Consider the following 27,202-nt stretch of genomic DNA (forward strand, 5'->3'; position numbering starts at 1 on the left):
TAGACCAAAAAGTGGAAGATGTCACCATGGGCCTGGTGGAGTGTGCTTTAGGAGGCCTGGGTAGGGACATAACTTGCTGACTGTAAACAAAGGAAATGCAATCAGTAAGCCATTTGGCTAGGGTAATTTTAGAAACTAGTGAGTCCAATTTGTTTATAGAGAAGGAGACAAGCAATTGCAATGACTTCCTGAAATCTTTTGTTCTAGGAAGATAAAAAACATAGTTGCCTATGTACATCCAAAAGATGAAGCATGTATTCTCCTTTATTAGCAAAGCTGGGAAAGAAAACAGGCAAACTAATGGCTTGATTAATATTACTTCCAGAGGCTACTTTAGGCAAAAAAGATGGACTGGGTCATAAGGTAACCCATCTTTGTGAAAAATAAGGAGCTATGGAAGGGAGAGCCTGGAATTCAGAAACTCGTTTTGAAGATGTAATGGCTACCAGAAAAGCCATTTTCCATGATAAAAAAATTAAATCAAAGGGTTTCTGAGTTAACCCTTGCAGCATGGCAGTCAAATCCTTGGGAGGGGTGGGTCCTTCAATGGGGGCTTAAGCAAGAAAGTACCTTTTAGCAAAACCTTGCACATCTTTGAAGAAGCTAATGAGGAAGTATTTTCTCCTGACTGAAAATTATATATGGCTGCCAATTGCACTTTGATATAAAAACTAGCTACTTCTTGAAAAATAGAAGCTAAAAATTATAAGACCATAGACATAGGAACAGTAAAGGGGTCAATTTCCCTCTGTAGATCCCAAATAGAGAATATTTTCCATTTACTTTTGTAAACCTTCTTTGTGGAGCCATTGTGGAAAGATAGAAGTATCTGTTGGACTGGGAGGAAATCCTGGGCTGTCTAGCTATCTTTGGAACTGGAGAAACCATGCCGTCAACTGAGTCCTAGAATTTCCAGATTACCCTTTCTGGAGAGGTTGAGAAAGCAGGTCTGGACTGGGGTTCAGTATCTATTGCGGATAATGAAAGTGAGACCAAAGGAAGGGGAACCACACTTCATAAGACAAAAAGAGGGCAATAAAGATAACTGTTCTCTTCAACTGAAGTGCCTTCTGTAAGAATTTGAGAATTACAGGTATAGGGAGATAAGCATAAAGGGGACTGGAGAACCAAACTTGGACTAGAGCATCTCTTGGTGACTCTCCCTGAGGGGGGATTAGGGCAAAGAACCTACTGCACTTGCTGTTGTTGGGAGATGCAAAGAGGTTGCAGCAACATTGTCCCCAACAATTAAAATTTCTCTTCACCACTGATTGAGAGACCACTTGTGAGGCATCAGATTGGACCTGCTAAGTTTGTCTGCTAGCATGTCTGACTTGCCAGTATATACATTGCCATTAGAAAGCAGTTGGAAGAGATCGCCCCCTGTTTGTTGAGGTACCAAACCACAGATATGTTGTTGGTTTGTAATGGAATCATCCCTCAAGGAAGAACATCTTGGAAGGCCTGCAGCGCTAGGAGGACTACTCTCATCTCTAGGTCATTGATGTGTGAATTGGTCTCTTCTGGGGAAATACCCCCTCCACCCCAGTTGGGAGGTGCCCGTGGTTACCATGGCTATTGGGGGCAAAAGTATAAAAGGGCAGCCTAGGAAGACTTCATCCGACTGAATCCACCAACATAGATGATCTTTGCAAACTTGAGTGAGCTTGGCTGGAAAGGATAAGGGATGATGAAGAGCTGATCACTGAACAGCTAGGGTCCATTAAAGAATGTGCATATAAAATTGAGCCATAGGAACGGAGGTTATAGCAGCTGCCATTTATCCTAGAGCCTGAAGAAAAAGTATGTCTGGGGGAGAAGGATGTACAATAATTTGCTCCACCAGGTACCTGATTATCCTTACAAAATGTGGTGGAACAGTAGCTATGTGACTGATTGTGTTCAACTGAGCATGTATCCAGGCTCTGAAGAGGTTGAAGATGAGATTTGCAGATGTTGACTGAGATGCCTAGTGATTGACACAATTGGAGCAAGTAGTCCCTGGATTCCTCTAGGAGATGCTTGGTTGGGGCAGTGAGGATCCAGTCATGTAGGTATGGAAACACGTGGAATTCCAACAGTCTCAAGTGGCCTGCTACCACTGCCATACATTTGGTAAACAGCCTGGAGCAGGGGTGATGAGACCAAAGGGCAGGACACTGAAGTGGTAGTGACTGGTCCCTAGCCAAAAGTGCAGAAATCTTCAGGATGATCTGTTCATCTTGCTGTATTGTATGCATCTTGAAGATCAGTGGAGAACATCCAATCATCCTTGTGTAGAAATGGCAGAATGGACTGAACTGTGTCCATTCAGAACTTTGACTTCTACACAAACTGATTTAGTTTGCTCAGATCAAGAATTAGTCTCAGGTCACCATTTTTCTTTGCCACTAAAAAGAGTCTTGAGTAAGTTCCAAATCCTTTCCGATCCGATGGGATCTCCTGAATGACTCTGTCTAGCAGCTTTCTAATTTCTTGAGCTGCTGCCTCCCATCTGACTGGGTGGGACATTGAAGAGCCTTTTTCTTTTCATTGGGGGAAACTGGAAAAATAGTATGCAATAATCTCTGGATATGAGTTTTAGCACCCAAGAATCTTTTGTTATTGTTGCCCAGGTGTCTGGATGCAGAGACAAGTTCCCTCCGACTGCCTACAAAGATGGGCAGTCAGGCAACCTTTCAGAAGAGTTTATCTGAAAAGGAATCTTAACCCTGGTTTTTCAGGCATCCTTTGCCACGAGGATGACATCTTTCATTTGAACTCCCCCCTCTGCCTCTGATGGAGTTATCCCCACCTGAATCCTGGAAAGGGCCCTGAGACTTATGGAACCACATTTTCTTGCCTCCTCTTTGATTCCAGGAAAAGGAACATTCAGGGGTAGAAAAGTGTATTCCTACAACAGACAGGGTCTTTCCATCCTGTTCACTCCACAGAATCATTTCCTTTACACTAGGGCCAAACAACAATGTTCTATCAAAAGGAGCACTGACGAAAGAAGACTTGAAAGGCTCCACTAAGTTGCGTAGGCACATCCAGGCATGTCTCCTAATGGCTATGCCTGAACCAGCTACCTGTGAGGTACCCTCTGCAGCATGGGATGTTAGCCTCATGGATGCATTAGAGATGGATAATAGAGTCGCCAGTTGTGAAGAATACTTCTTGTAGTCCTGCACGGACATGGACTTGGAGCAGGATTTGTAAAGTTCCTGAGGCAAATCAAGCTGTAATCCTGTGAAATGTGCCAAGTACTTCAGAGACTATAAGGCAAAGGTCATTGAGGCATTTCTAAATCTGTCCAACTTCCTGGATTTTAAGTTAGGGGGCATGGACAATGGAGCTGTGTTCTGTTAGCTCCTTCTTTGTGGCTGCTGTCACAAACATAGCACCAACAGGGACTCCCTTACTCTAGTGTGGCCTGTCTTTAGGTAGTGCAAGATATTTGTCAGGGTGGCAGGGAATGGGTTCTACAGTGTCTGGTTCTTTCCACTCCGGGCAAGAGACTAGATCTATAAGCTCATCTGCCGGGGGAGTCACTCAAGACAATGATGGCCCAGACCCAAAAGATTCCAGAAAGACTAACTCCTCTTGGGAAGGGGTATCAGAGGACCATTCACCCTTTTGCCTGAGAAACTCTAGGATGTCTCCAAAGGAGACATCATCTGGTAGAGATCTGGTGGACACCTCCCCTTCATTGAAGTCAGTGTCCTCAATATGAGACTCCATGAGGGAAGTCTACATATTTCCTCTTACATGTTCTCTTTCACCTCCTCAGTTGGATGATATGGAGAGGTATCCAAAGAGAGGGGAATGTCCTTGATGGGGACTATCTGGATGCTGGATGGGGCTGTCTGTCCCTGTGGAATAGGCCTGAGAGGAGCAGAGATTGGACCCTTAGAGTGTATGGCTGTAGAATACAAAGAGGATAGAGTAGTCAAATATCTCAGATGAAAGAAAATCCTCTCTACTACATCAAAGGTAGAAGGACTGGGAGAAGCCATAGTTGGCTGCACCAGAGCTGAAGCTGCCAATGCTATCACACCATGCCCTGCCTGGACATGTGCCTCAAAGTGGGAATCAGACCTGAGCTATCCAATGCCAATACCAAAACTCTAATAAGCACAGAAGCCTCCAACAGCATTGCAGTGGAACCTAGCCCCCCCCCCCCTACCCAGTAATGACACTTCTGCTCTGGGCCTCATTCCAGTCAAAAATAATCGGAGCAAAAACGTCAGGGAAATAGTTGGAGGTGAAGATATAGCTGTCTTCAGAACTGACATTGACACTCTCAGACTCTCAGAACTCTTGGATCCAAGGGCTCTAAAACCATGGGTCAGATTAGAGAAGGGAGATCACTGCATTAGAAGTAGAAGCGTGGCTCACAGATTTGATGGAAGACAGAGATGGGATAACCCCCATGTGAATCTAAGCTCTGAAGAACCTCATCATCATCCTATCCACTTTGGCTTCTGAAAGACTCCTGGAAGACCTGGTGAAAGAAGTGGTGGACTGGGGATGAAACACCCTAAAAGCTCTTAGAGATGGATCCACATCTGTAGTGAAATGGGGTCCCCTGAAGGAAAGGGGAATGGAGTCGAGGAGAAACAGGCTCTACAGTGAACCCTGGGGACTGGGTTCTTGGAGACTTGGTATGAATAGTTGTTGGATCTGAAGATGTGGGATCCGACTGCTTCCATTTTGGATCTGAGGAGGTTGGACCCAGTTTCTTTTAGATCTTTTGAGGAGGCTCCAAAGATGGGGCAGTCTTTGGAGAGCGGGTTGAAGACCACTTACATGAATCCTTCACCTCCGAAGAGGCTTTATAAGATTTAGTGGGCATTTTGAGCCCCTGAAGCAGAAGAAGATGGTGACAACAATCCCTTTTGAACTAACTTATTTCTGAGATTAAGAGCCCTAGAATTAAAGGCTGCACAAATGCAGATGTCTGTGTTGAAATGAGAAGCTCCAAGGCAGTAGACACACTCCCTGTGAGTATCAAAGTTGGGGATCTTATGCCCACATGAAGTAGATTTTTTGAAACCTGTTGGCTTCTCAGCCATGGCACAACACCTCACCATTACACTAACAGAGAAAAACTCTAACATTTATTTTTAACTACCAACAATGGTAGGTAAAGAGAATACCCTCTAGATGGTAGAAAGGAGGAAAAATAGAGGAAAAGTACCAAAAATGATACCAAGAGCTACCTGAGGTACTGGGAATATAAGAAGAGTCTCATAAAGTAAATAACTTGAAAATTCAATAACTAAGTGAGAGAGGTGGGTGAAAACAGTAAGGTGGTAGGATAGGAGGTTCAGAGATGAAAATATTAAACTTACAGTAATAGAAATATACCCTAAAAGCTCTTAGAGATGGATCCATATCTGTAGTGATATGGCAGCAAATGAGATCTGAGGTATAGCAGGTTGACTGGGGCATTATGGGTAGAGGGAGGCTTGAGAGTTGCATCTGAGTCTTGTAAATGGAATCAAGTCATATCCAGGGTTGGATCTGAGATCCAGTTGTTGGGAAGCGAATGAAAAGGACAATATCAGATCTACTACTTGCAAATCATCTCAAAATAGCCACTATAGATTCCATTAATAACACACAGTGTTCCCCATTTAACTCTGAACACAGCATTAAAAAGTAAAAATTGAAATAAAACACAATATTCCTATCTTTAAAACTTGGAGAAATACATTGCTCCTCGTACTTGCCACTACAGAACTGAACAGGACAATCAGTCTTTATTTAGCTACAGGTTTTCCTGCTGGGCTGGCTGGCTTGCTGGCTGTCTTTCTGGTTGCTTTGCTGGGCTGACTGGCTGAACATAAAACAACAGATCTATTTAAATGTTCAAGAATGACCTTCTCTTCTTTCCGCAACTGCCAAAGTGCTGATAAGAAAGCACTCTACAGATGCGGCTTGTCAGGCTCTTCCTGCCAACTCAATGAATTGCAGCCAATTGCTGCATGAGTTTAAACACTTGGACCTAACAGTGAACAGCTCTGCCTGAAGGTCCAGGTTGCTGATGTAACTGAATTGCCGTGAAAAAGCCAGAAGTGCAGCTTTTCATGGCACATCATCGAAAATGGAATTTTTTAAGTTGCACTGCTTCATGCAGTTGGTGATGAGATAATTTGATCCAAGCTGTTACTTAGTGTCCCAATGGTAGCAGGACAGATGGCAACTTTAGGAAGGACTCAACCAGGAGCATTAAATCGGCCAGATCAGATCCAGGCTGGAGCTTGAGTATCCATAAGTTGGATCAGATGAACTGAATGAATAGGATATTAGAAATACACCCCAGAACTAGCAACTGTGTCTCTAATGAACTGAGGCAGCTTGTAAATCTTGCCCTAGCTTACATATACCCCTTGAAATGGCCTCTAAGGGACACAAACTTGCATGGTACAACTGGTACATTTAGTTAGAATTAAAAAGACCACTAGTATACACATGTGAATCTATCTTCTCTGAAAACAGGAAAATTAATTGAAATATTGTTTGGATGGCCAAATTCATTAGCCAAATGGCAAAGCTCAGGGGGGTGAGTTAGATATAAGAATGGTATATAAAGGTGTACAGGTGGTAAAAACATGGCATGGGAGTTTAAGGGTTTGTCATCTTAGAGAGAAACTGTCAGAATATTAATTTTAGTACATTTGCAATTTCAGTTGCATATTCTCATAATTCAAAATGAGAAGCCACTACCTCTCGTAAGTAATCTAACTCAGATGCTTTCTTGAATTCTACAAAAATAGTTCCTTTTCATGTGGGCTTTGTTGATGCCTCTTAGGATGTTAGTGTGACAAAAATAGGATAGTCATTCTACAATTACCACATCTGATTCCACATTGTTGGTGTACAAGGATCCTTTGTTTGCTGAAATACACTTTTAAATGAATAGTTGCATATTTTTCCAAAATTTTGACAAGAGATGGAGTGTATAAGCTGATATACAGTCTTTAGCTTTGGTGGAATGGATAACTAAGCAGAAAAATTTGAAAAGTATTCTTTCAGATAACAGGAACAATTTTATGTTTAAGTAGAATCCTGCAGGTATGAGATACAAATTTTACTAAGTAGTCTAAAAAAAAAAAGTCACACAATATTATTGGCAGGAGTCAGCCTTTTGACTATCCATATCAGACAGTTTCTCATGAAGAATCCAAACTTGTTTAACAGAAAGTTTGGAAACGTAAAATTAGCACGAAGAGGGGCATTGACCAAAGAGATTACACTAACTAGCACCCTAGCAAATCTGTTCTCCCAATTGTGGTTGCACAAACAGGAGCATAGAATAATGAAACACCACCAATTCACGAACAAGAAAAACTTATAAAAATCAAAAACGTGAAGTCGGACCCACAAATGATTGCTTTCTTTCATTTAATGTGAACAAACTTCTTCAGAATCCCTTGATACCACTCCCCTCATAACCCACTATATATATATATATATATATATATATATATATATATATATATATATATATATATATACCTGAAACCATAGATCTGCAGTTTCCTACTGTCTCTGCAGCCAGCTTACTAGGAATGGGCATCTTGAGACAATATAGAAATTGTCTCATGTTTACTGATAGCCACCTAATTCTTAAACAATCCAATACAGTATGTGAGAGGTGTAATTATACACCATCTCTGGAGCAAGGCTGTCACATATATCAAACCAGTTGGCAGAAACACACAACACTATGCAATACTTTTCACACAGGGTCTATATTAGTTTGCTGAAATGCCATTTCAATGAACACCAACTCAGCGACACAAATTCAGCGAAAATTGTTTCAGCGATTTACTGAATTTACTAAGGGCAAAGAAGTAGTTGTCCAACTACACATCTTTGTCCTTTTCTCCACTGTAGTGCAATATCGGAGTTGGTATATATAGTTGGGGGTGTGAGGGGTGCAGCCCCCCACATCGGGGTGTGGGGGCAAAGCTTCCCACATGGGTGGGTTTGATTTGCTTAGATGTCAGTCCGTTGTGCTGTAGGGCATGTATTGTCTTGCCCTTGGTAAGTTCAGTGAATCAATGAAACGATTTTCTCTGAATCTGTGTCGCTGATTAGGTGTTTGCTGAAATGGCATTTCGGTGAACTAATATAGACTTGTCACACACACTACAGGACAAACACATAGACCCACATATGGTTAGGTTCTTAAAAGCAATCTACCTAAACCAAAACTTTAAAAGTCTTCCAGATGCAGTAATTACAAGCGCCCTCAGCAACCATAGAAACACACTACCAAAGCAACATCTACCACGACATATTCAGACTCAACTCACAGTGTCTCTAAGTCTATGCCTTTTGAGCAGCCCACCGCACAATCCAACATTCTGGTTATACATGACTCCATTGTGAGACACACTGATGCCACACTTACCATAGTGAACAAGGAAGCAAGGAGAGAGTTAAGGTCAGTTGCCTATCAGGGGTCAAGATTCTCCAGATTATGCACCCACTCAGGTCATTGAACCACCAGTAACAGTATGACCCATTCATAGTCCATGTGGAAGTAAATGGTCTGAGCTGTACCTTCCTGGACTATATGAAGACAGTCATGATGGAGCTCTTGTACTATGTGTCCCAGGCTGGTATGAGCCTAGAATTAAGCAGCATTCTACCTTCTCCAAGGATGCTGTGAAAATAGAAACAAGAAATAAGTGACTATAATAATTGGCTTAGTTTTTTGTGTTATTTAAAGTACAATACTTGTCAGCCTGGGAGTATATGGCTGACAGACCAAAATGCTTTGCCAAGTATGAGCTACATCTGTCTCCTCTTGATTTTTGAATATTTTCCTAAAAACTTTTCCACCACATAGTGCATGTTTAGGTCTTGCCAACCTGATAAACCATCCAACATAGTTAACCATCTCAGAACAATGTAAAGGTGATGCTGCTCAATTACAACAGGTTGAAAAAAATCCACTCCCTGCAAGCTCTCCTCACTTTTGTGAATGTAGACATTTGTGTAGTTACTGAAACGTGGATTAAAGCCACGGAGAGCAGCCCGGCAGTACAGGGCTATGATGCTTTCCACACATTTAGGCTGACTACTTCACAAAAAAGAGTCAAAAGGTAGAGGTGTTTCAGTTTACTTAAAAAAATAATCACACCTCAAGGCTGGTCAAGCAGTATGACCCACTTGAACTACTCCATGTAATTATGATATGGGAATCATCCATGACCTCCAGCTTGCAGGCACAAAGATTCCTAGACTTTGTCAGCATGAATGCCATGGACTAGTTCATACTCCCACTAGGGACACCAACATCTTTGACCTAGTCTGCACACCCTAAGTATAATGTTCTTACTGGTCAAGTCAAACCATAAAGCTATCTCATTCAAAATAAAAATAAAACCTGGGACACAAGGTAACCCTGGAACTTTGAGGAATTATTCCAAGGCTTACTTCCTCCTTTTATGTGACCTCCAGCAAAATTTCCAGCCCCATGTCCAAACCCAGGGAACACCACTGCATATGTGGAGCCATAAACTAAAACCCTTTACAATCATGTATACAACTGCACAGAGGCACAGGACTACCTCTAAAAACAAGCCACCCTGGTGAATTATGGTCAAAAATAGAAAGTGGAGTGCCTAACAAGGTACGAGTTCCCTCATCAAACTAAATAAACAACTTAGGAAACTAATAATGTCTAGCAAATCCATATGAGGCAAAAGTAGCCTCCTAGGCTAAGGACAACAATAAGGGATTCTTCACCTGTGTCTGAAACCTCAAAGGCAATACACAACAATGCGCTGAATTAATTGTAAATTAAGTCACCTACACTGAGTTAGAGGATATAGCAAATCTACTGGTTGATAAATTCATTTCCAGTTTTACCCCACTTTCTCCCCAGATATCTCTCAAGAAATACTTCCAACAATAGCTCCCCCAACTATCACTAGACAGCGGGTCCTCAATATGCTCTCCAGAGCCACAAACACTACAGCAATAAAATCCTTGTAGTATTGCAGGATTCTTCTTTAATGGTGTGAAACCTATCAGGCCTACTAAAAGCAATATTCAGCTGTAGTCCCCAAACAGGTTTCATTTCAAGCAAACAGTGGACTGCAACTGTTATTCCTCTACACAAGGATGGGCTTTCCACAAACCCTGGAAACTACCAACCCATTAGCCTGACTAGTCTCATATGTAAGGATTTGGAAAGAACAATCATAGACATGATAAACAAACATAGGAACCTTAAGGAATTGCATCCAACCCAGCTTGGTTTTGCCAAGGGTAAATCATGCCTACTGAGCCTGGTGAATTTCTTCAAGAAGGTCACCAAACCAATGGATGAGGGCAAAACAGTACATACTGCCTACGTTGATCCGGCCAAGGCATTTGACACAATACCCCACTCAGTTATTGAAGACAAATTCACAAAACTAGGAATAAACTCCTGCATCACCTGCTGGATATCCAGCAGGCTCATAGATAAGACACAGGAAGTCAGGATAGGTGATTTGTCCTCCACAAAAAGACCACTTACTAGTGGAGTCTCCAAGGCTCAGTGCTGGGGCCACTGCTTTTTGTCATCTAATTCTCTGAAGTCAAGGCCAGCTTCAAACATCTCTGGCTGGCCAAGTTCGAAGATGATAGCAAACTAGGTTTAGTCATAGACTCCTCTCCACACACACACACACACACACACACACACACACATATACAAACATCCTCTAAGATGACCTGACACAGACTAATAACTGGTGCCAGAGACATGGTCTAAAACTCATTACCAAAAATGCATAACAGTGTCCTTCAGAAAGATGACTACCCTTGAAAATTACTGCAGTGATAATACATCCCTAAGACTTAACCCTGTGATCAGGCATTTGGGAACACATGCCGACAGTGACTTGGCCTTTGACAATACAGTTGTATCAGCTGAACTTTCCATAACAGTAGATGTTTGATCACTGCTGCAGTAGCCTTAGCTATATGGGTTATATCCTGCCAAGGATATAACAGCCTGGCAGCTTCCGAAGCTTAAGGGCCCTTTCCATGCACACAAACTGTCAAGCAGATCGAGCTGAGCTGACTAAAACACAAGTATGGGCACAAAACCCTTCAGAGTAGAGAGAGAGAGAGAGAGAGAGAGACTGAATCCTGAAAGGACAAGGCTGGGAATAACAAAAAATAAAAAATATCTGCACGCTGACATAAAAAACAAACCAAAAAAACAAGGGGGTTGGAGAGAGGAAGCAGCTGCTGCAACAGTGATCATTCAGTCATCTACTATTCTGGTAAGTTCACCTTACACAACTGTACTATGTTCTTCATATTGATCACTGCTATAGCCTTAACTATATAGGTAGATTACCATAGCTAACTAAATTAGGGAGGTGGAAGAAGAAAGGTCCAGGAGTCCCTGAAAAATGGTCCCAGCAAAGCATGATCTAGACAAAGAGAAGGAATCCAGCTTATAATGCTTTGCAAAAATATGTACAGAGGACCAAGCAGCAGCTTCTAGAATACGTCTAGCATCCAACATTCTCTAAAAAGCCATAGAAGAAGCCAAGTTCATTGTAGAGTGGGCCTTGAACCTGCCTAGAATAGATTTCTTATGGTGAGTATAACAAAAGGTAATAGTGTTAGACAACTATTTGGAAATCATCTATTTTGACACAAGTTGTCCCTTTTCTTGCATTCATATGAAATCAACAATTGATCCAAAAATTTGAAAGATTTAATTCCATCAAGGTAGTATCTGAATTGTCTGTGGACATCCAAGGTATGGAGCATCTTTCTTCCCATATTTTTAGGGTCAAGAAAGAAAATGAGGAGATGGATAGTTTGGGTTAAAGAAAACTTGGATACCCCTTTAGCATATAAGGATTGGTTTTCAAATAAACTCTGTCCTTGTGCAAAATGAGGTAGGGCTGACTCATCATAAGAGCTTGCAACTCAGATACCCTTCTTATAGAGGTCAGAGTGATCAGTAAAACTGTTTTCCATGTTAAGAATCTCAAGTCAGGTTAGCTGGTTCAAATGGAGCAAGTGTTAGCTTCTCTAACACAAAATTAAGATCCCAAGGAGGAGTCACTGGTTTACTTAGAGGCCTCTTACTCAAAACCCCTTCACTGAGCTGCCTTGAAAGAGGAGGAACCATGGGAAGACATGCTGAAATGGCTGATAAATTAACCTTGATAGAGGAATAAGAGATTGTAACTTATACAAATATTGTAAAAACAGAGAGCGACTAGCCCTAAATGGGTGCTGGTTATGTTGTTAGCACCAACTAGAAAATCTTTTCCATTAGCTAATGTATGATTTTCTAGTAGCAGGCTTTCTTCCCTCCAGTAGTACGTGCTGCACATTCTCAGAAAATAGGTTCATAAAAGGAATTAAAACACTGCCATCTAGACAGTCAATTGAAGATGATTGATGTTGGGGTGTATCAAACAGCCCTGTTCTTGTGTGAACATATCCATTCTGTGAGGAAGCTTGTGGTAATTTCTCCTGTCCATTTCAAAAAGAAGGGAGAACCATGGTTACCTGGGCCAGAAGGAAGTCACCACAATGATCTTGGAGGATTCCTTCAGAATCTTCAGAAGTACCTGGCTATTAGTGGAAAGGCACAGAGGAGCATTCCTGTCCAAAGAAAAGAAAAGGCATCTGTCTTCCAGGACTTCTTGTATGGAGTCCTGGAACATAATTTTTCCATTCGTTTGTTTAGAGAAGAGGCAAAGAAATCTACTTGAGGAACTCCATGCAGATGGATGAAACCTTGGAAGACTCCCGGATCTACTTTCCATTCGCGATTGTCTGTCCTGGTTCTGCTCAATTTTTCTGCCACACAATTTTGCTCTGACAGAATGTAGGATGCTTGTAGAGGGAGACTGTGCTGTGAAGCTATATCCCAAGCTAAATTTGCTAATCTGCAAGGGGGAATGGCCTGGTTCACCCATGTTTGTTGATGTACCACATCAATGTGGTATTGTCTGTAACCACTTGAACAGATTCCAAGGACCAACTATGGTTCAGAGAACTGAGTGCCTTAATCAGGGCAAACATCTCCTTAATATTTATAAGCTTACATCTGTCCTTTGTGTTCCACACCCCCTGCACATTTCTCTCTCCTGAAACTGCTCCCTAAGCAACATATGAAGTATATGTGTTAACTGGGTGCTTTGGAGAAGGGAGAGAGAAGGAGAGACCTTGATTTAAGGATATCTGTTGTCCCCACCAAGTGATTTATCTTCTGACAAACCCCAGTACTGGGATTTGAAAAGAAGAAGGGTATCGGTGTAGGGACCAAAGTGATTTCAAATACCACTGTATTTTTTTCATGTGGAGTCTTGCCAGGGGTATCATGAGAATCATAGATGCCATGAGACCCAAAATCCTGAGGTATTTCCTCACAGTAACTGACGTCTGAGTAAAAAACCTTTGAAATAGATCTAAATAAAGATCTATTTTTTCCTGTGGAAGAAAAGCTCTTTGAACTAAGGTGTTAAGTTGACATCCTAGGAATACAATTCTGTGTGATGGAGTCAAGAAAGTCTTTTGAATATTCCCTTGGAATCCCAGTTTGTGCAAGATATCTCTCACCCCAAAGAGAGATTCCTGACATTTTGACAAGAGACTCTGCAAGACAAGCAAATTGTCTTAAAACAGAAAAATGTGACAACCCTGTAGCATGCAAAGAATTATAACTGGAGCTAGACACTTTGTGAACCCTCTTGGTAGAGTGGATAGTGGAAAGTGTAAGGCAGATAACTGACATTGTGATGCAGACACACAGAATCTTAAGTAGCGCCTGAAGTCTAGATGAATAGGAATGTGATGATAAAGCATCTTTTAAGTTTAGTGTTACTAGGAAACTTGAATAACACACAAGAGGCAACAGGTTGTGAAATGACATCATTTTGAATCTGGGCACTATCACAAACAGATAGAACTGGTGAAAATTTAGAGATTCCCTGGATCAGCTCCAAGCATTTTCTCTCTTTGAGACTAGCAACATCTCTGCATAAAATCCTTTCCCCAGCTGGGAAGGAGAAAAGGGTTCTATCACTCCTTGGACAACATGTGATGAAGAACTGGTGAAAACAAAACAGTCTGATCTGCAGGATGAAGAGTGATCCCCTTGAAAGGAGGAATTTCCTCTCATTGCCATCTGTAATCCCAATGAATGTTTTTCAGAACTCATCTGTTTGAAACAATCTGTTGCCAAAGACAAAAATGGAGATTCAGACTTGCTGGAAGAGATAAAGAACCAGTGTGTGAGAGGGTCACAAGGTCTCTTGAATAGCCATTGAAACTTGTTGTAGTGTCCTTGGTTTTGGGGGGTTGGGACTTATTTTTGGAACCCCCTTGCCACTTCTTTTTAAATGTCTGTTTACCTGAATTATGTTTAAACTATTTATTCTTTGTTTGTTTTTGCCAAAATTGGATGAGGAGAAGAAAATCCTTTGGACAATTTGGAAAAGGAGGGCTGAAAATTTAGAGATTCCCTGGATCAGCTTGCCCCTTTCATCACACATTTTGATCATCTTTGCAGCAGATGGGCCAAACACTAAATCTCTATGTAAGAGACCATTTAAAATCAAATTTTTATATAATCTGGGAGGTTCTGAGAATACAGCCAAATAAACCTATTTAAAACAGTACCAGTGACCATAGTCCTGGAAGAAGTATCAACAGAGTCATACACACACTTTGCAAACAGTGAGTAGTGACCTGTGCAATAGAAGAAACTAAGTTATTTAAAACAGATTTTTCTTCACAATTAGAAACTGTAGATAAAAACATTCCTCATACTTTTACAGTATGTCAGAATAAACTTTAACATATGAGCCTGACAATTTAAAATTCTGAAATTCAAAGTTGCAGAAGAGTACATTTTCCATACGTATTAATAATTTCCCATCCTTATTATTACAGATATAAAGATTGGAATTAACTAAGTGCTTAGCAGCAGAGGAGTCAACTAAGGCTATATATGCTGGGTCAGGCTTTAGGAATAGAGTATAAAAAGACTGAAGAGCTTTATAATTCCTATCTGCCTTTTTAGGGACAGTTGGTTGACTGTCAGGAAAAATGCAGGCTGAAAGACATACATTGTCTAAAGCAAACAGGATAGGACAGGAGGAATGGGTGTAGATTCTGGAAAAACCTTTCTCTCATAGTATTTTTTGAGGAACTGATAAGCGTCAGTGTTATCCCACTGAACACACTAGGATATTCTATAAGAGAACCCCCTCACTGTGAGAATCAGAACTTGAGCTCTCCTCTGAGTTTGAATCTGAGGATAAAACCCTGAACCCATCCCTGCATCTTCCTGTTCAGATTCAGAATTTTGAATCTCTTCAGGAACAGAAGCTACTCTACAAAAAGTATCAATAGCCTGACTCAAATCTTGAGCCAGTCCCAGTAAACTACTCCTATCCAAAGAAATTTGAGGAGGAGTAGATACATGCTTGGTTTTCTGTTTCTTTTTGACAGGAAGAACAGGGCCAACTGTGCTACCAATGGCAGCCGCTCCTTCCCCAGGGATGGGCACAGTAGTCTAACAAAACAGGGAAACCTTCCCTGTTTCCTCTCCCAGGACTGACAAGAGTGGCTCTCCCTTGTCCACTGAGGGGACCCCACCAACCATAGAGGACATGCCTACCCCTAGTCCACAGTGGCGGTAGGTGCTAGACCAGAGTGTTCCAGGGTAAAAGATGAGTGGTCTGAGGTACAACAAATGACTACAGCAGAGTCACCCACCTGCGGCTGAGGCAAACTGCCAGCCTGCTGTGGTGAAAAAAGGCTGTTTGCTTAACGTTTTTCTTTTCGCAGGTAAAAGAAGAACTGACAATGGGACTGACAATTTTTTCCATGGTCAAGCCAAAAATGGTGCCTCTATCCCAGGGAAAACAAGCAACAATGCCAGTAAAACCACTAGGCCAGAAAAGTTAGTTTTTTGACAGAAAAAGAAAAACAGAATAAAAAGCACTTTCAAATACTGTGGCAACCCTACAATGTAAAAGAATAAATGCAATTTCTCATACTACTTTTAAAATCGCAGAAATAATGAGTGCTCAGTTTAAAAATATGTTACAGTCTTGAGGCAATCCATTAAAACACAACACTCATAGCTTTAAAATAACTTTCCTGAAGAGGAAATAAGAAGTTATGTTCTTACCATAACGTTCCATGTGAATTGTTCATCTCGCCTTTGTTCTTACACAAGGGTTCGGAGCCGATCCTCGGCTCCGAGTCGGCCGCATCACTAGCTCCGTATCTTCGAGAAAGCTTGAGGCACAGTAATATCCCATGATCCTCAGGTGCTAACCCTCAGATCTAGTTTGCTATACCAGAAGAATCTCTTTAGAACTGTGTCTTGAACACTTATAAACAGATACTACACACTGTCTGGAACCCTGCCCTCAAATAGAGGAGAAAAGATGCCATTACTAATGTACAATAATAAGCTGAATGCTAACAATATCTAGAAAAGACTGAAAAGGAATTCAGTCAAACCCGTTCTCCAAGACCGCAGGACGGGGGATGGAGGGGGGGAAATGTAAGAACAAAGGCGAGATGAACAATTCACATGGATCGTTATGGTAAGACATAACTTCTTAATGTGAAATTGTTCAATCTCGCCGTTTGTTCTTACACATGGGTAGCGTCCCTAGCTCCTTTTTCCTGGGTGGCTCAAGGGTGAACATTCCTGAGTACAGTGGAACCAAATGTCGCCCTGTCCCTGAAGCTTTTGTCTAGTTTATAGTGAGCGATAAAAGTATGTGGTTTTGCCCAAGTTGCCGCTGCACAAATGGTATCTAAAGGCAAACGAGCGGTATGGGCTGAAGAGGTAGCGATCGCCCTTGTAGAATGAGCTCTGGGTTTGAAAGGGAGTTACTGTTTCGATTCAGCATATACAAAATTTATGCAATCTGAGAGCCATTTGGATAAGGTAACCTTCGTTATTGCCTGTCCTTTCCTTTGGTCAGCATATGAGACAAATAGTTGGTCTGACTTTCTGTACTCTTTTGTCCTATGTAAGTAAAATCTCAGTTGCCTGTGAACGTCCAATTTGTGCAATGTGTATTCTAACTTATTGGAATGGTTTTTAAAGAAGGTAGGTAGTTCGATAGACTGATTGATGTTTTGAATCGAACAAACCTTCGGAAGGAAGGATGGATTGGTGCGCAAGGTTACTCTATCTGGATGAAAAATCATGTACGGGGGTCAGATAGATAGAGCCTGCAACTCTGAAACTCTCCTGGCGGAAGTGATGGCAACCAGAAAAAGTGTTTTCCACGAAATAAATTTTAACGGAGTTGTGGCTGCTGGTTCAAATGGGGGCAACATGAGTTGTGACAGCATGAGATTAAGATTCCAAGGGGCTACTGGATTACGAAAGGGGGGACGGAGGTGAAAGGTACCTTTCATGAAGGCTTTACAAAGCCTGTGGGACATAAGAGAACCATCTTTGCGGCCAATATGAAAATTGGATATAGCCGCCAGTTGAACCCTTATCGTGGATGTTGATGCTCCTTGAAAAAGTGTGGTAAGAAAATCTAGTATCTTGTGTACTGGAGCCCCGAATGGAGCTATACCTTGTTTGGAGGCCCAGTGTGGAAAACGATTCCATTTGCTGTTGTACAATTTCCTTGTAGATGGTTTGTGAGAAGATACAATAATTTGTTGTACTGCAGGGGATAGTAACTCCGACCTGGCTAAGATGGGAAGCGGAGCAGCCAAGCTGTCAGTTTGAGGGACTTGAAGAAGGTGTGAGGAACTCCCAACGAATGTGTCAACAGGTCTGGCTCCAGGTCCAGCATCCATGGTTCCTCCACTTGATGAGATTGAAGGAAGGGAAACCAGATTTGTTGAGGCCAGAATGGGGCTATCAGTATTATGGTCCTGTCCAGATGTTTGGCTTTCTGCAAGAACCTGGGAATTAGTGGAACAGGAGGAAAAGCATAAAGGAGACCAGGGGGCCAATCGTGTACCAGTGCGTCCCTGGGGACACCCCCCGGAGGGGGTAACAGGGCAAAGTAGCTTCTGCATTTGGCATTCAATGGGGATGCAAACAGGTCGCAGCAAGGCAGGCCCCATCTGCGGAAGATCTCTTCTGCCACTCGAGGTTTGAGGGACCACTCGTGAGGGAGCAGGATGGCTCTGCTCAACCTGTCCGCGATTACGTTGGAAGTCCCCGGGATGTGCATTGCTATCAGAAAGTGTCCAGTGGACTTTGCCCATTGCCAAATTCTGAGGGCCTCTCTGCATAATGGGTAAGATCTGGTTCCCCCTTGCTTGTTTATGTACCAGACCACTGACATGTTGTCTGTCTGAACTGTCACTGTTCCCTGAGGTAAGGGCTTGTGAAAGTGTTGCAATGCTAGAAACACTGCCCTCAGCTCTAGTACATTGATGTGCAGATTGTACTCCAAGTTGGACCATTGACCTTGGACTGTTTGTCCCTGAAAAAATCCCCCCACCCTATCAGGGAAGCGTCCGTGGTTAGAATTGCTACCGGACTGGGTAGCACAAACGGTCATCCTAGTGTTAGATCTTGACTGTGTATCCACCACAAGAGATCCTTCTTGGAAAAATTCGTGATCAAGATTTCGTGAGACAGTGGAAGTTGTCGATATGACCACTGGGCGAATAAAATCCATTGAAGAATCCTCATATGCATCCTGCCTAAGGGAACTACAATAAGGGAGGCTGCCATCAAGCCTAATACTTTTAATATTTGTCATGCAGGGATTCTCTTGCTGTGGAGAAGGACTGAAATTTGATATCTGAGGTCTGACACTCTTGGTGGGGGGAGAGTAACTTGAGCCAGGGAGGTGTCTAGCTGTGCTCCTATAAATAAGATACTCTGTGACGGCGATAAGACAGACTTTCCAAAATTCACTGTTATGCCTAGCGAAGAGCAGAGACTGATGGTGTAATCCCTGGCTTGTAGAAGACGATACTCGGTGGTGGAGGATAGGAGCCAGTCATCTAGATAAGGAAACACCCGGAATCCCCTTCATCTCAAGTGAGACGCTACTACTGCCATGCATTTGGTGAACACCCTGGGGGCTGAGGTGAGACCAAAGGGCAGAGTGCGAAACTGGAAATGACTGGCTCCCAGCTGGAAGTGCAGATGATCTCTGGATGCCCTGGCCATCTTGATATGGTAGTACGCGTCTTTGAGATCTATAGAGCACATCCAGTCGCCCTTCTGCAGAAAGGGAAGGATTGACTGTAGCGTGACCTACCTTTTCCTTTTTCACGAAGGTATTTAATTTGCTGAGGTCCAAAATTGGCCTCCAGTCCCCTGTTTTCTTTGGAACTAAAAAGAAGAATTTAAATGGCAATGCTCAGATTTGCTCTGAGCTACAACAGAATGGCATTAAATATACTGATCCCAAGGATATTGCCAATATCCTGGCAGAGCGATTTAGTGCCAACTTCACCCCCCCCCCTCACCCCTAAAGGGCCCATCTCAATACCAAAAGATTGCCAAATTCTGGTAATCACGGCCACACAGGTAGAAACCGCACTCTCCAAAGCTAAGAATCCAGCTTCCATGGGACCAGATGACATCCCGGGCTGTGTACTACATGAACTACAAAATGAACTGGCACCTCACCTAAGTGTCATGTTTAAACATAGCCTCACCTCAGGCTTCATGCCCACTGAGTGGCATACAGCTACAGTTATCCAACTCCACAAGGGGGGATCCACCTTGGATCCCGGGAACTACCGTCCCATCAGTCTGATGAGCCTGATCTGCATGGGCATGGAACACATTATCATGGAACTTATAAACAAAGACATTGGCAACCTTCAAACACTGGACCCCACCCAGTTTGGGTTTGTGAAGGGTCGATCTTGTCTCCTGAACCTGATTGACTTCTTCAAATCAGTCTCCAGAGCTGTGGACGAGGGTAACGTGGTCCACACAGCCTATCTGGACCTCACCAAGGCCTTCAACACCATTCCCAACTCTGGAATCATAGATAAATTTACTAAGTTGGGCATAAATCCCTATGTCACTCGATGGGTTGCCAACTGGTTTACTGACAGAACCCAGACTGTAAAAGTAGCCGACTCCAAATCCAGCTCCAGACAAGTGACAAGTGGAGTACCTCAGGGTTCAGTCCTGGGACTGCTCTTGTTTGGCATCTACTTCTCTAAAGTACAGGCCAACACTAAGGGACTCTGGCTAACAAAGTTCGCAGATGACTGCAAACTAGGAGCCATTACTGAATCCCCAAATTATGTGGATATTCTACAAAAGGGCCTTACAGAAACAGATGCTTGGTGCTAGAACCATGGACTCAAGCTTAATGCCAAGAAATGTATAGTTATCCCCTTTGGGAAAAACCATGTACCAATGAATTACCACATAGGTGGCAGTACACTAAACACGGAAAGTGTGATTAGAGACTTGGGGACACAGGTGGACAGTGGTCTCACCTTTGATAACCACATCACCACAACAGTCAGGAAATCTTTCTATGTGGCACACCTCATCACTAAGGGCTTTTCATCCAGAAAAAAGGAGGTCATTGTCCCACTGTACTCATCCCTCATTAGACCCATTTCGCAGAAATACCTCACTAAAAGAATCACAGGCCTAAAGCAGATGCCCTATGCTGACCGTCTAAAAAAACTCCAGCTATACTCTGTGGCATATCATTTACTCAGAGGTGATCTCTGCTTAACATACAAGGCCATGTCAAACCCTGAGCTGTTGGAAATGCTCCACTTAAAGAAATCCCAATCCCTCAGAGACACACGTTCCAGGGATCTAAACCTTGTCATCACAATGAACAAAACATGCTGGAGGGATAGGTTCCTGACCCAGAGACTCCCCATACTCTGGAATAGACTGCCCATACATGTCAAGCAGAGTGCCTCATTGGCCCTCTTCAATAGAAACCTTGACGATTGGATGGGAGATAGGAAATTCACCCCGGGGATCATGTCAGTCACCCTGCTAGACAGGGGTCCAGAGAAGTAAATATTGTGGGAAGAAATATGCAGGGAATTGTTATGGCTAGGTTTGCATAGGCCCTAGGGCCGATAGCCTAGTACCAACCTATGAACCTATGAACCTATAAAGAGCTTTAAGGCACTCTGTGTAAGGCAAGTCTGTTACACCTTGTATTGTTTTTGTAAGGAACCTCTGAGGTCAATCTAGTTGCTGCATATGCCTGATCAGGTACATACCGAAGGGAGCATTGCACTCTATAATCGGTCTAATAAGGGAAGAATACAGAGGGATATGACCTCTTTGGACCTAGGTGCCATACCCTTACTTATAAGTTGTGAACATTAAAGAATTTCCTCACCACTGTGGTCATGTTGTGGTCGAAGGCAAGGCTACTGTCTATGTGCGTGCTCAGATCCCTGACCAATGTGTCAACTCTTAGAGGCATATTATCAACATGATAATTAACCAGGAAGGTTGACTTCCCAAACAGTACAATTATGCATTTCTTAGCATTGAGTTTAAGACCATGGCTTCAGGACCATTTGTTAGTCAGAGATACACCTTCTTGAAGAATGCTAGTATCTGCAGGGCAGTTGATGCTAACCTCCAGCTTGCAATCATTTGCAAACTAAGTCAGTCATAAACCTTTAGCATTTGCTTCCACTCCAGAGAAATACATGCCAAAAAGGAGCAGGCACAGTACTGAGCCCTGGGGCACTCCACTAGTGAATGGCCTCTTGGTAGAGATGGCCTCATCTGTTCTGATCTCCTGGATCCTATCAATGAGCCAGATGGCTATCCAGCAGGTGATAAAAGGGTTTATACCTAATTTAGTGAGCTTGTCTATAATTCATGAGTGGGTATTATATCAAAAGCAGGTTGAGGTAAGCTTTGTGCACAGTCTTGCCTTCACCCATTGTTTTGGTGACCCTCTCAAAGAAGTTCACCAGATTTAATAGGCATGACCTTCCTTTAACAAAGTTTAACTGTGATGGGTCCAGCATTTGCAGGTTACCTATGTCCTCATTTATCATGTCCATGATGATTCTTTCCACAGCCTTACATATGATGCTGGTCAGACTTAAGGGCCTGTAGTAACCCAGATAGGTGGTAGGTCCTGCTTTGTGCAGGGAATGACTGTGGCCATCTTCCATTTCTTGTACACAAAAACCTGACTGTGGGCTCCAGTTGAAAAGGGATTCAAGTGGATCAGAGAGGTCATGCTTCATGCTATTTAGTAAGCATCTTGGGATGTTATCAGGGTCCCTCAATGCAGTGGTTTTGGCCCTGGAAAGTGCATTGAAGACCTGTTCTGTAGTAATGGTTGGAGGATTGTGTTATGTGGTATTTCCTTTGCACTATCACGGGGGAGTGGAGGAAACAAACCTTATGAGAATCGGGCCCATAATTACAGGGAGAACAGTCACCTTACCTTCTCACTTATCCAGATGAGCTAATTGTCAAAGGCTAAATTGTGTCAGGGTGTGTCAAAAGTAACTCTAGCCAGATGGCTCATTGTATCTCTTATGTTTATAAGAAAAAGGGTCTGACTTTACCAAGACCCTCTAGGGCTCACTCCACAAGGTCTGTTTCCACCTTGTCCACCTCCTTGTCTAGAGCTACAATAGATAATAGGAAGACCCAACTAGAGAAATTAATGTCATAATGCAAGCATGTCGTATAATGTAATATAATCCCCATAACAGGGCATATTACATACCTGTCAACCACTTAAAGCAAGAAGTCTGGACAAAGCCTAAGATAATGGGGGGACAAAGGCCCAAAAATAGGCAGATTTTAAATATTGCCCTTATAAACTTAGAAAATTGCTAAAATAACAGGATTTGTGTTAGCATGCATTTTCTGGGTCTATATTACATTATCAGCTGATGAAAAGAGCGAACGCTCTTTCATCAAACAGATAATGTCGAAAGACCTAAACAGCGAAGATATGGAACATCGTTTTTTTTCCTAGGGGAAAAATGGTGGGCCATGTCTTCAGGACTTTCATTTCCTCCACTGTGGTGCGATCTTGGAGTTGGTATATTTAAGTAGGACGGTGTGGGGGCACAGCCACCCACATTGGGGTGTGACGCCCCCCACTCGTTTTGTGCTTTAAGTTTTTTTATTTTTTATTTTTTGAAGCGCATTTTCCTGGGAAAAATTTGCTGTTCCGTGTGTTTGCTGTTTAGGACTTTCAACATTATCAGTTCGATGAAAGAGCGTTATTCTTTTCATCAGTCAATAATGTAATATAAACACCATTTTCTGAAGGATATGAAGTCTGAAACTCAAATATATGTAATTATTTGGTCATTATTTAGTGACCTCGGTCCTCTGTGATTTGACAGAAAACCACAGATTTTATAAGGAACAGACCAAATATTTCAGGAAAAATCTGAACATTCTGCGAAAATCTGTACAGTTGAGAGGTAGAAACAAATTACAGAGGACCAGTTGAAATCCTTTAGCAGTGGTTGATAACATAACTGATTTATTTTATTATCATAGTGTGTGGTGAGCTACACTTTAACTTGAAATAACATTTCTGTTATTCTTGCTACATAAATTCAGAGAGGTGTATCAGAAAACTGTAGTAGCATCCATATACACTGGAAGAATCCTAATAAAGTATACTGCTTGTAAGGAAAAACACTCCACCAGTTAATTCATACAAAAATTAATTTAAAGGTATGTTTGAATGCACTGTGGTATATTGTATAAATATGTAAAACAACAATCCACCCAAGTCAGCTCAGCCTCACCACCTTGAAAAAGATGATTCCTCAATACAAAACAGATGAATAAGAATTTATACCACATGGTACTCTAATAAGTGGCAGCAACGGAATCCAAGTTCAGTAAAATAAAATACAGTAGTGTAGTCAATATCATCTTTTCCATGGTGGTGAGGCTGAGTTGACCTGGCTGGTTTGTTGTTTTTCATGGTCATTTTTTCCACCAGAGCGCTCCACTGTGTTTTTTTGTTGTATAAATATATTGATAACATTCTTGGTACAAGGAATTCCATAAATGGACACTAATATATAACAATGTAAAAATGTTATCATGGTAAATAATCATGTTCATTTTCTGTGTAGAATACAGTATAAATGGCAGACCAGACAAAAGAGATGACCGGACGTGTTTTATGTACCAGTCTCACCTGGGCAGCAAGCAGTCATCGTTCTGCAGTGCTCATCTGGCAACTTATGTGCAACAGTATCCATGTCCATTCGCCTCAGTGTTGGAAGGGATGGGTGGTAGAGGACCTCTTTTACTCCAGCTAACTTGACAGTTCCTCTGCTGCTAAGCAGTGCTCTCTGGCCTGCAGCACTGTATGTTCTGACCTCACTCCCAGAATACGGAGGAAGAAATGCATCTGTAGCCATTACTGAGTAAGCCTTTTCTCTGATAAACACTTGCAGTTAATCATCTGACAGTTCCTGCAAAGAAAAGAGATTTGTTTCATTTTCCTGCTTTATATACACTGTATCCTCCAACTTACCTCACAAGATATGAGCAGCTGAAATAAGGCAGCAATTGCTTTAGGGATTAAAAAGATCTCTGACTGAATAAATGACAGTAACAAATGTGTGTGTGTGTGTGTGTGTGTGTGTGTGTGTGTGTGTGTGTAAATGTATATGCACTGATTCACTACATATATGTACCAATGTGCAAATCCAAAGCAATACATTATGCACTAATATGGGCAATTTTTGTATCTATCCCTTTCATATACCAGACTATTCAGCTGCTCACAGCATAAAAGTCTCATCATAGTCCTTCAAGAGTGATGCACTATGATGTGCTCAGTGAAGATGTTGATCATTCATTCATTCATTCATTCATTCATTCATTCATTCATTCATTTTCTGATAACCCATTTAATCAAATTCATGGTCCCCTGTCCCAGCAATCATCAGAACCAAATCAGTGAAACTAACCCTAAATGCACAATCAATACACTGCAGAATGTGCACATGCACACACATGACTGCACACACTCATACACACTTGCACATTCACTCATTCACTCATAAACAGCACAAACACATATTGGGAGTTTTGAAGGATTGCTTTTTCCAATTATGGCACATTACTGGGATATGAAAGGAAACTCATTGAAAACCCATGCAAACACAGGGAGGATATGCAAAGTAAAGAAGGAGCTCCACCTCATCACTGAACTGGACGATGTTAGGTAGCAATGTTAACCACTGTGCCACCCAGTATATGCAACGTCTGAATAATGATACACAGCTTACATCATACAAATTCATATAAAAAAGTCTCATCTATAAGCTAAATGCTGCTACAAATAAGCAAAATGTGAGCTGGTAGTAGTTTGCAGTGTACAGACCGCTTTAAGAAAAGTCATAGACAGCAATGCAATGTGTTGTTAAGCAGATCATAGCTCTTGGGAAAATGGGAAGCAGATGCAAACAAAATATATTTTGCAGCTCATCTTGACATGGTTTATGCATATAGGAGTTTATTAAGACAGGATGGGGAATGAAAAAATGAATAATTATAGCATGTAGGAGTTGGTTAATTGGTTTAGAACTGGGAAAGTTGGGTAAAGAGGAATGAATTATAAAAATTATAGATGAAGGACCCTGCAGAATTAGTTGTATGGGAAATGTCTAGACTGAGTGAGGAGTGAAGGGAAAGGATTCAATTTGCTATGAGGTCACTCTATAGTGATTCACTAAGTTGTCTCTTTGGGTTACTCACCTTTCCCAAAAGTTGAAGCCACTACATAGTATAATAAAAGTAGTGCATTCAGTGTATTTCAGTGAACTAATGACTGAATGTGTGAAATTGGTTGGTGATGGAAGAAATGTACAGAGTGCTTTGAAGGAGAGGTTACTTGGGAATCAGAAAGGGTCACCACAATGTTCTGTGTTCACTGAGCAGAGAAGCTAAAAAGTATTAAGACTGAATGTTGTGCAGGTTGCAAATAGTTTGGAAGCCATACACATCACCTTTTCAAAAATGTAATGTCTGAAGTACACATGAAACGTTGGCATGTTTGAATTATACATGAAACATATGGAAGTAATTATAATGGATGAATCAGAGTATTGGCACAACCAGCTGTCAGCCATCAAGCCTATTAAATAACAAACAAGCAAGATTTATGGTAAAGTAGGTGAGAGGACAGATTAAACTGCATTTGATTGGAATATAGACTACAGAATAAAAGAAACACTGAGATTGTATGGTGTTTTGGAAGGCAAGGAAGAGATAGACTTGTTGTGATATGAGAAATCCAAGGTTACAGAGTTGACTGAGTTTGCAAACAGTTCTTTGGAGATAGCACTTGTTAAATGCTTGCTGTTGCCACACTCAGAAGTCAAACATGGGAAAACTAGATGAGCACTTGTTCTAGAAGTTGTGGCAATTGGACAGAAAACTGTGTGTAGCTGGAAGACCTGTATTTACAGAACATGGTTATACCAAGGTAACACTGAAGCCCTGATGGATGTTCAGAAGCCATATAGCAGAAACACTTGATGTTGTCTTTCCAAGCTTTTTCTCTATCTTGCATTAGCATTCTACTCTTTTGGAGAGCCAAATTGCATTATTTGTGTTTAGTCTCTTCCTTCTAGGGGGTGCAAGGCTATTTAGGATGTTTAGGAAAGTTATACTGAATTAATTTATACTATCATCTAAGGATAGGATTTTTAGTTTGTTATAGTTAATAGACGATAGGGTAGTAATGAATATTTCTGGGTTAGGTTTGGGCAGATTGTGTATTGTTTTAAAAACATGCTGCTTGAGTGGATGCATGAGATATATGGTTGCACAGATTGAGGGATGGACATCATGAGTCTAACATTGTACCTGTGATGGTGAATTTGCTAGGGTTTGATACTAGGATCCAGTCTGATAAGGAACTTAATGTATTGTTGTAATGTGTGAGGCTATTAGTTAATTGTGTAAAACCGTATACGTTCATGGTAGATGTAGGGGAGTTAGAAGTTATGGCCAAACAATTGATATTGACATGACTTAGTAGTAGTAGTTTTTTTTCTTACAGAATCGTTATAGATATCCAATGTAGGATATCTTCCAGTGTGGGAGAATAGATTAGAATACAGAGAGCTTTTTTGGCAACTGAAATTATATGCCAATTCCCCTCCAGATATTAATGAATTCAAACCAGTTTTAAAATTAAGAGCTAGTAATTTATAAAGGTTTGGATACCCCAGAAATAAGGAGGAT

At 41.6% G+C, this 27,202-nt stretch overlaps 1 protein-coding gene across 1 annotated transcript in view; it reads right to left on the reverse strand.

Moving 5' to 3' along the window:
• LOC122794082 (testis, prostate and placenta expressed) overlaps window positions 1–24,413 on the reverse strand; it is a 694,197-nt gene extending 669,784 nt beyond the window's left edge. Inside the window, exon 1 of the mRNA XM_044062223.1 lies at window positions 24,138–24,413. Coding sequence (XP_043918158.1) covers window positions 24,138–24,363 — 226 coding nt within the window. The 5' untranslated portion in view covers window positions 24,364–24,413. The remainder of the gene's footprint in view (window positions 1–24,137) is intronic.
• Between the last annotated feature and the right edge of the window lie 2,789 nt (window positions 24,414–27,202).

This window comes from Protopterus annectens, chromosome 1.part0 (assembly GCF_019279795.1).
Source record: "Protopterus annectens isolate FY-2018-M chromosome 1.part0, PAN1.0, whole genome shotgun sequence".
In the NCBI taxonomy this organism is placed as follows: Eukaryota; Metazoa; Chordata; order Ceratodontiformes; family Protopteridae; genus Protopterus; species Protopterus annectens.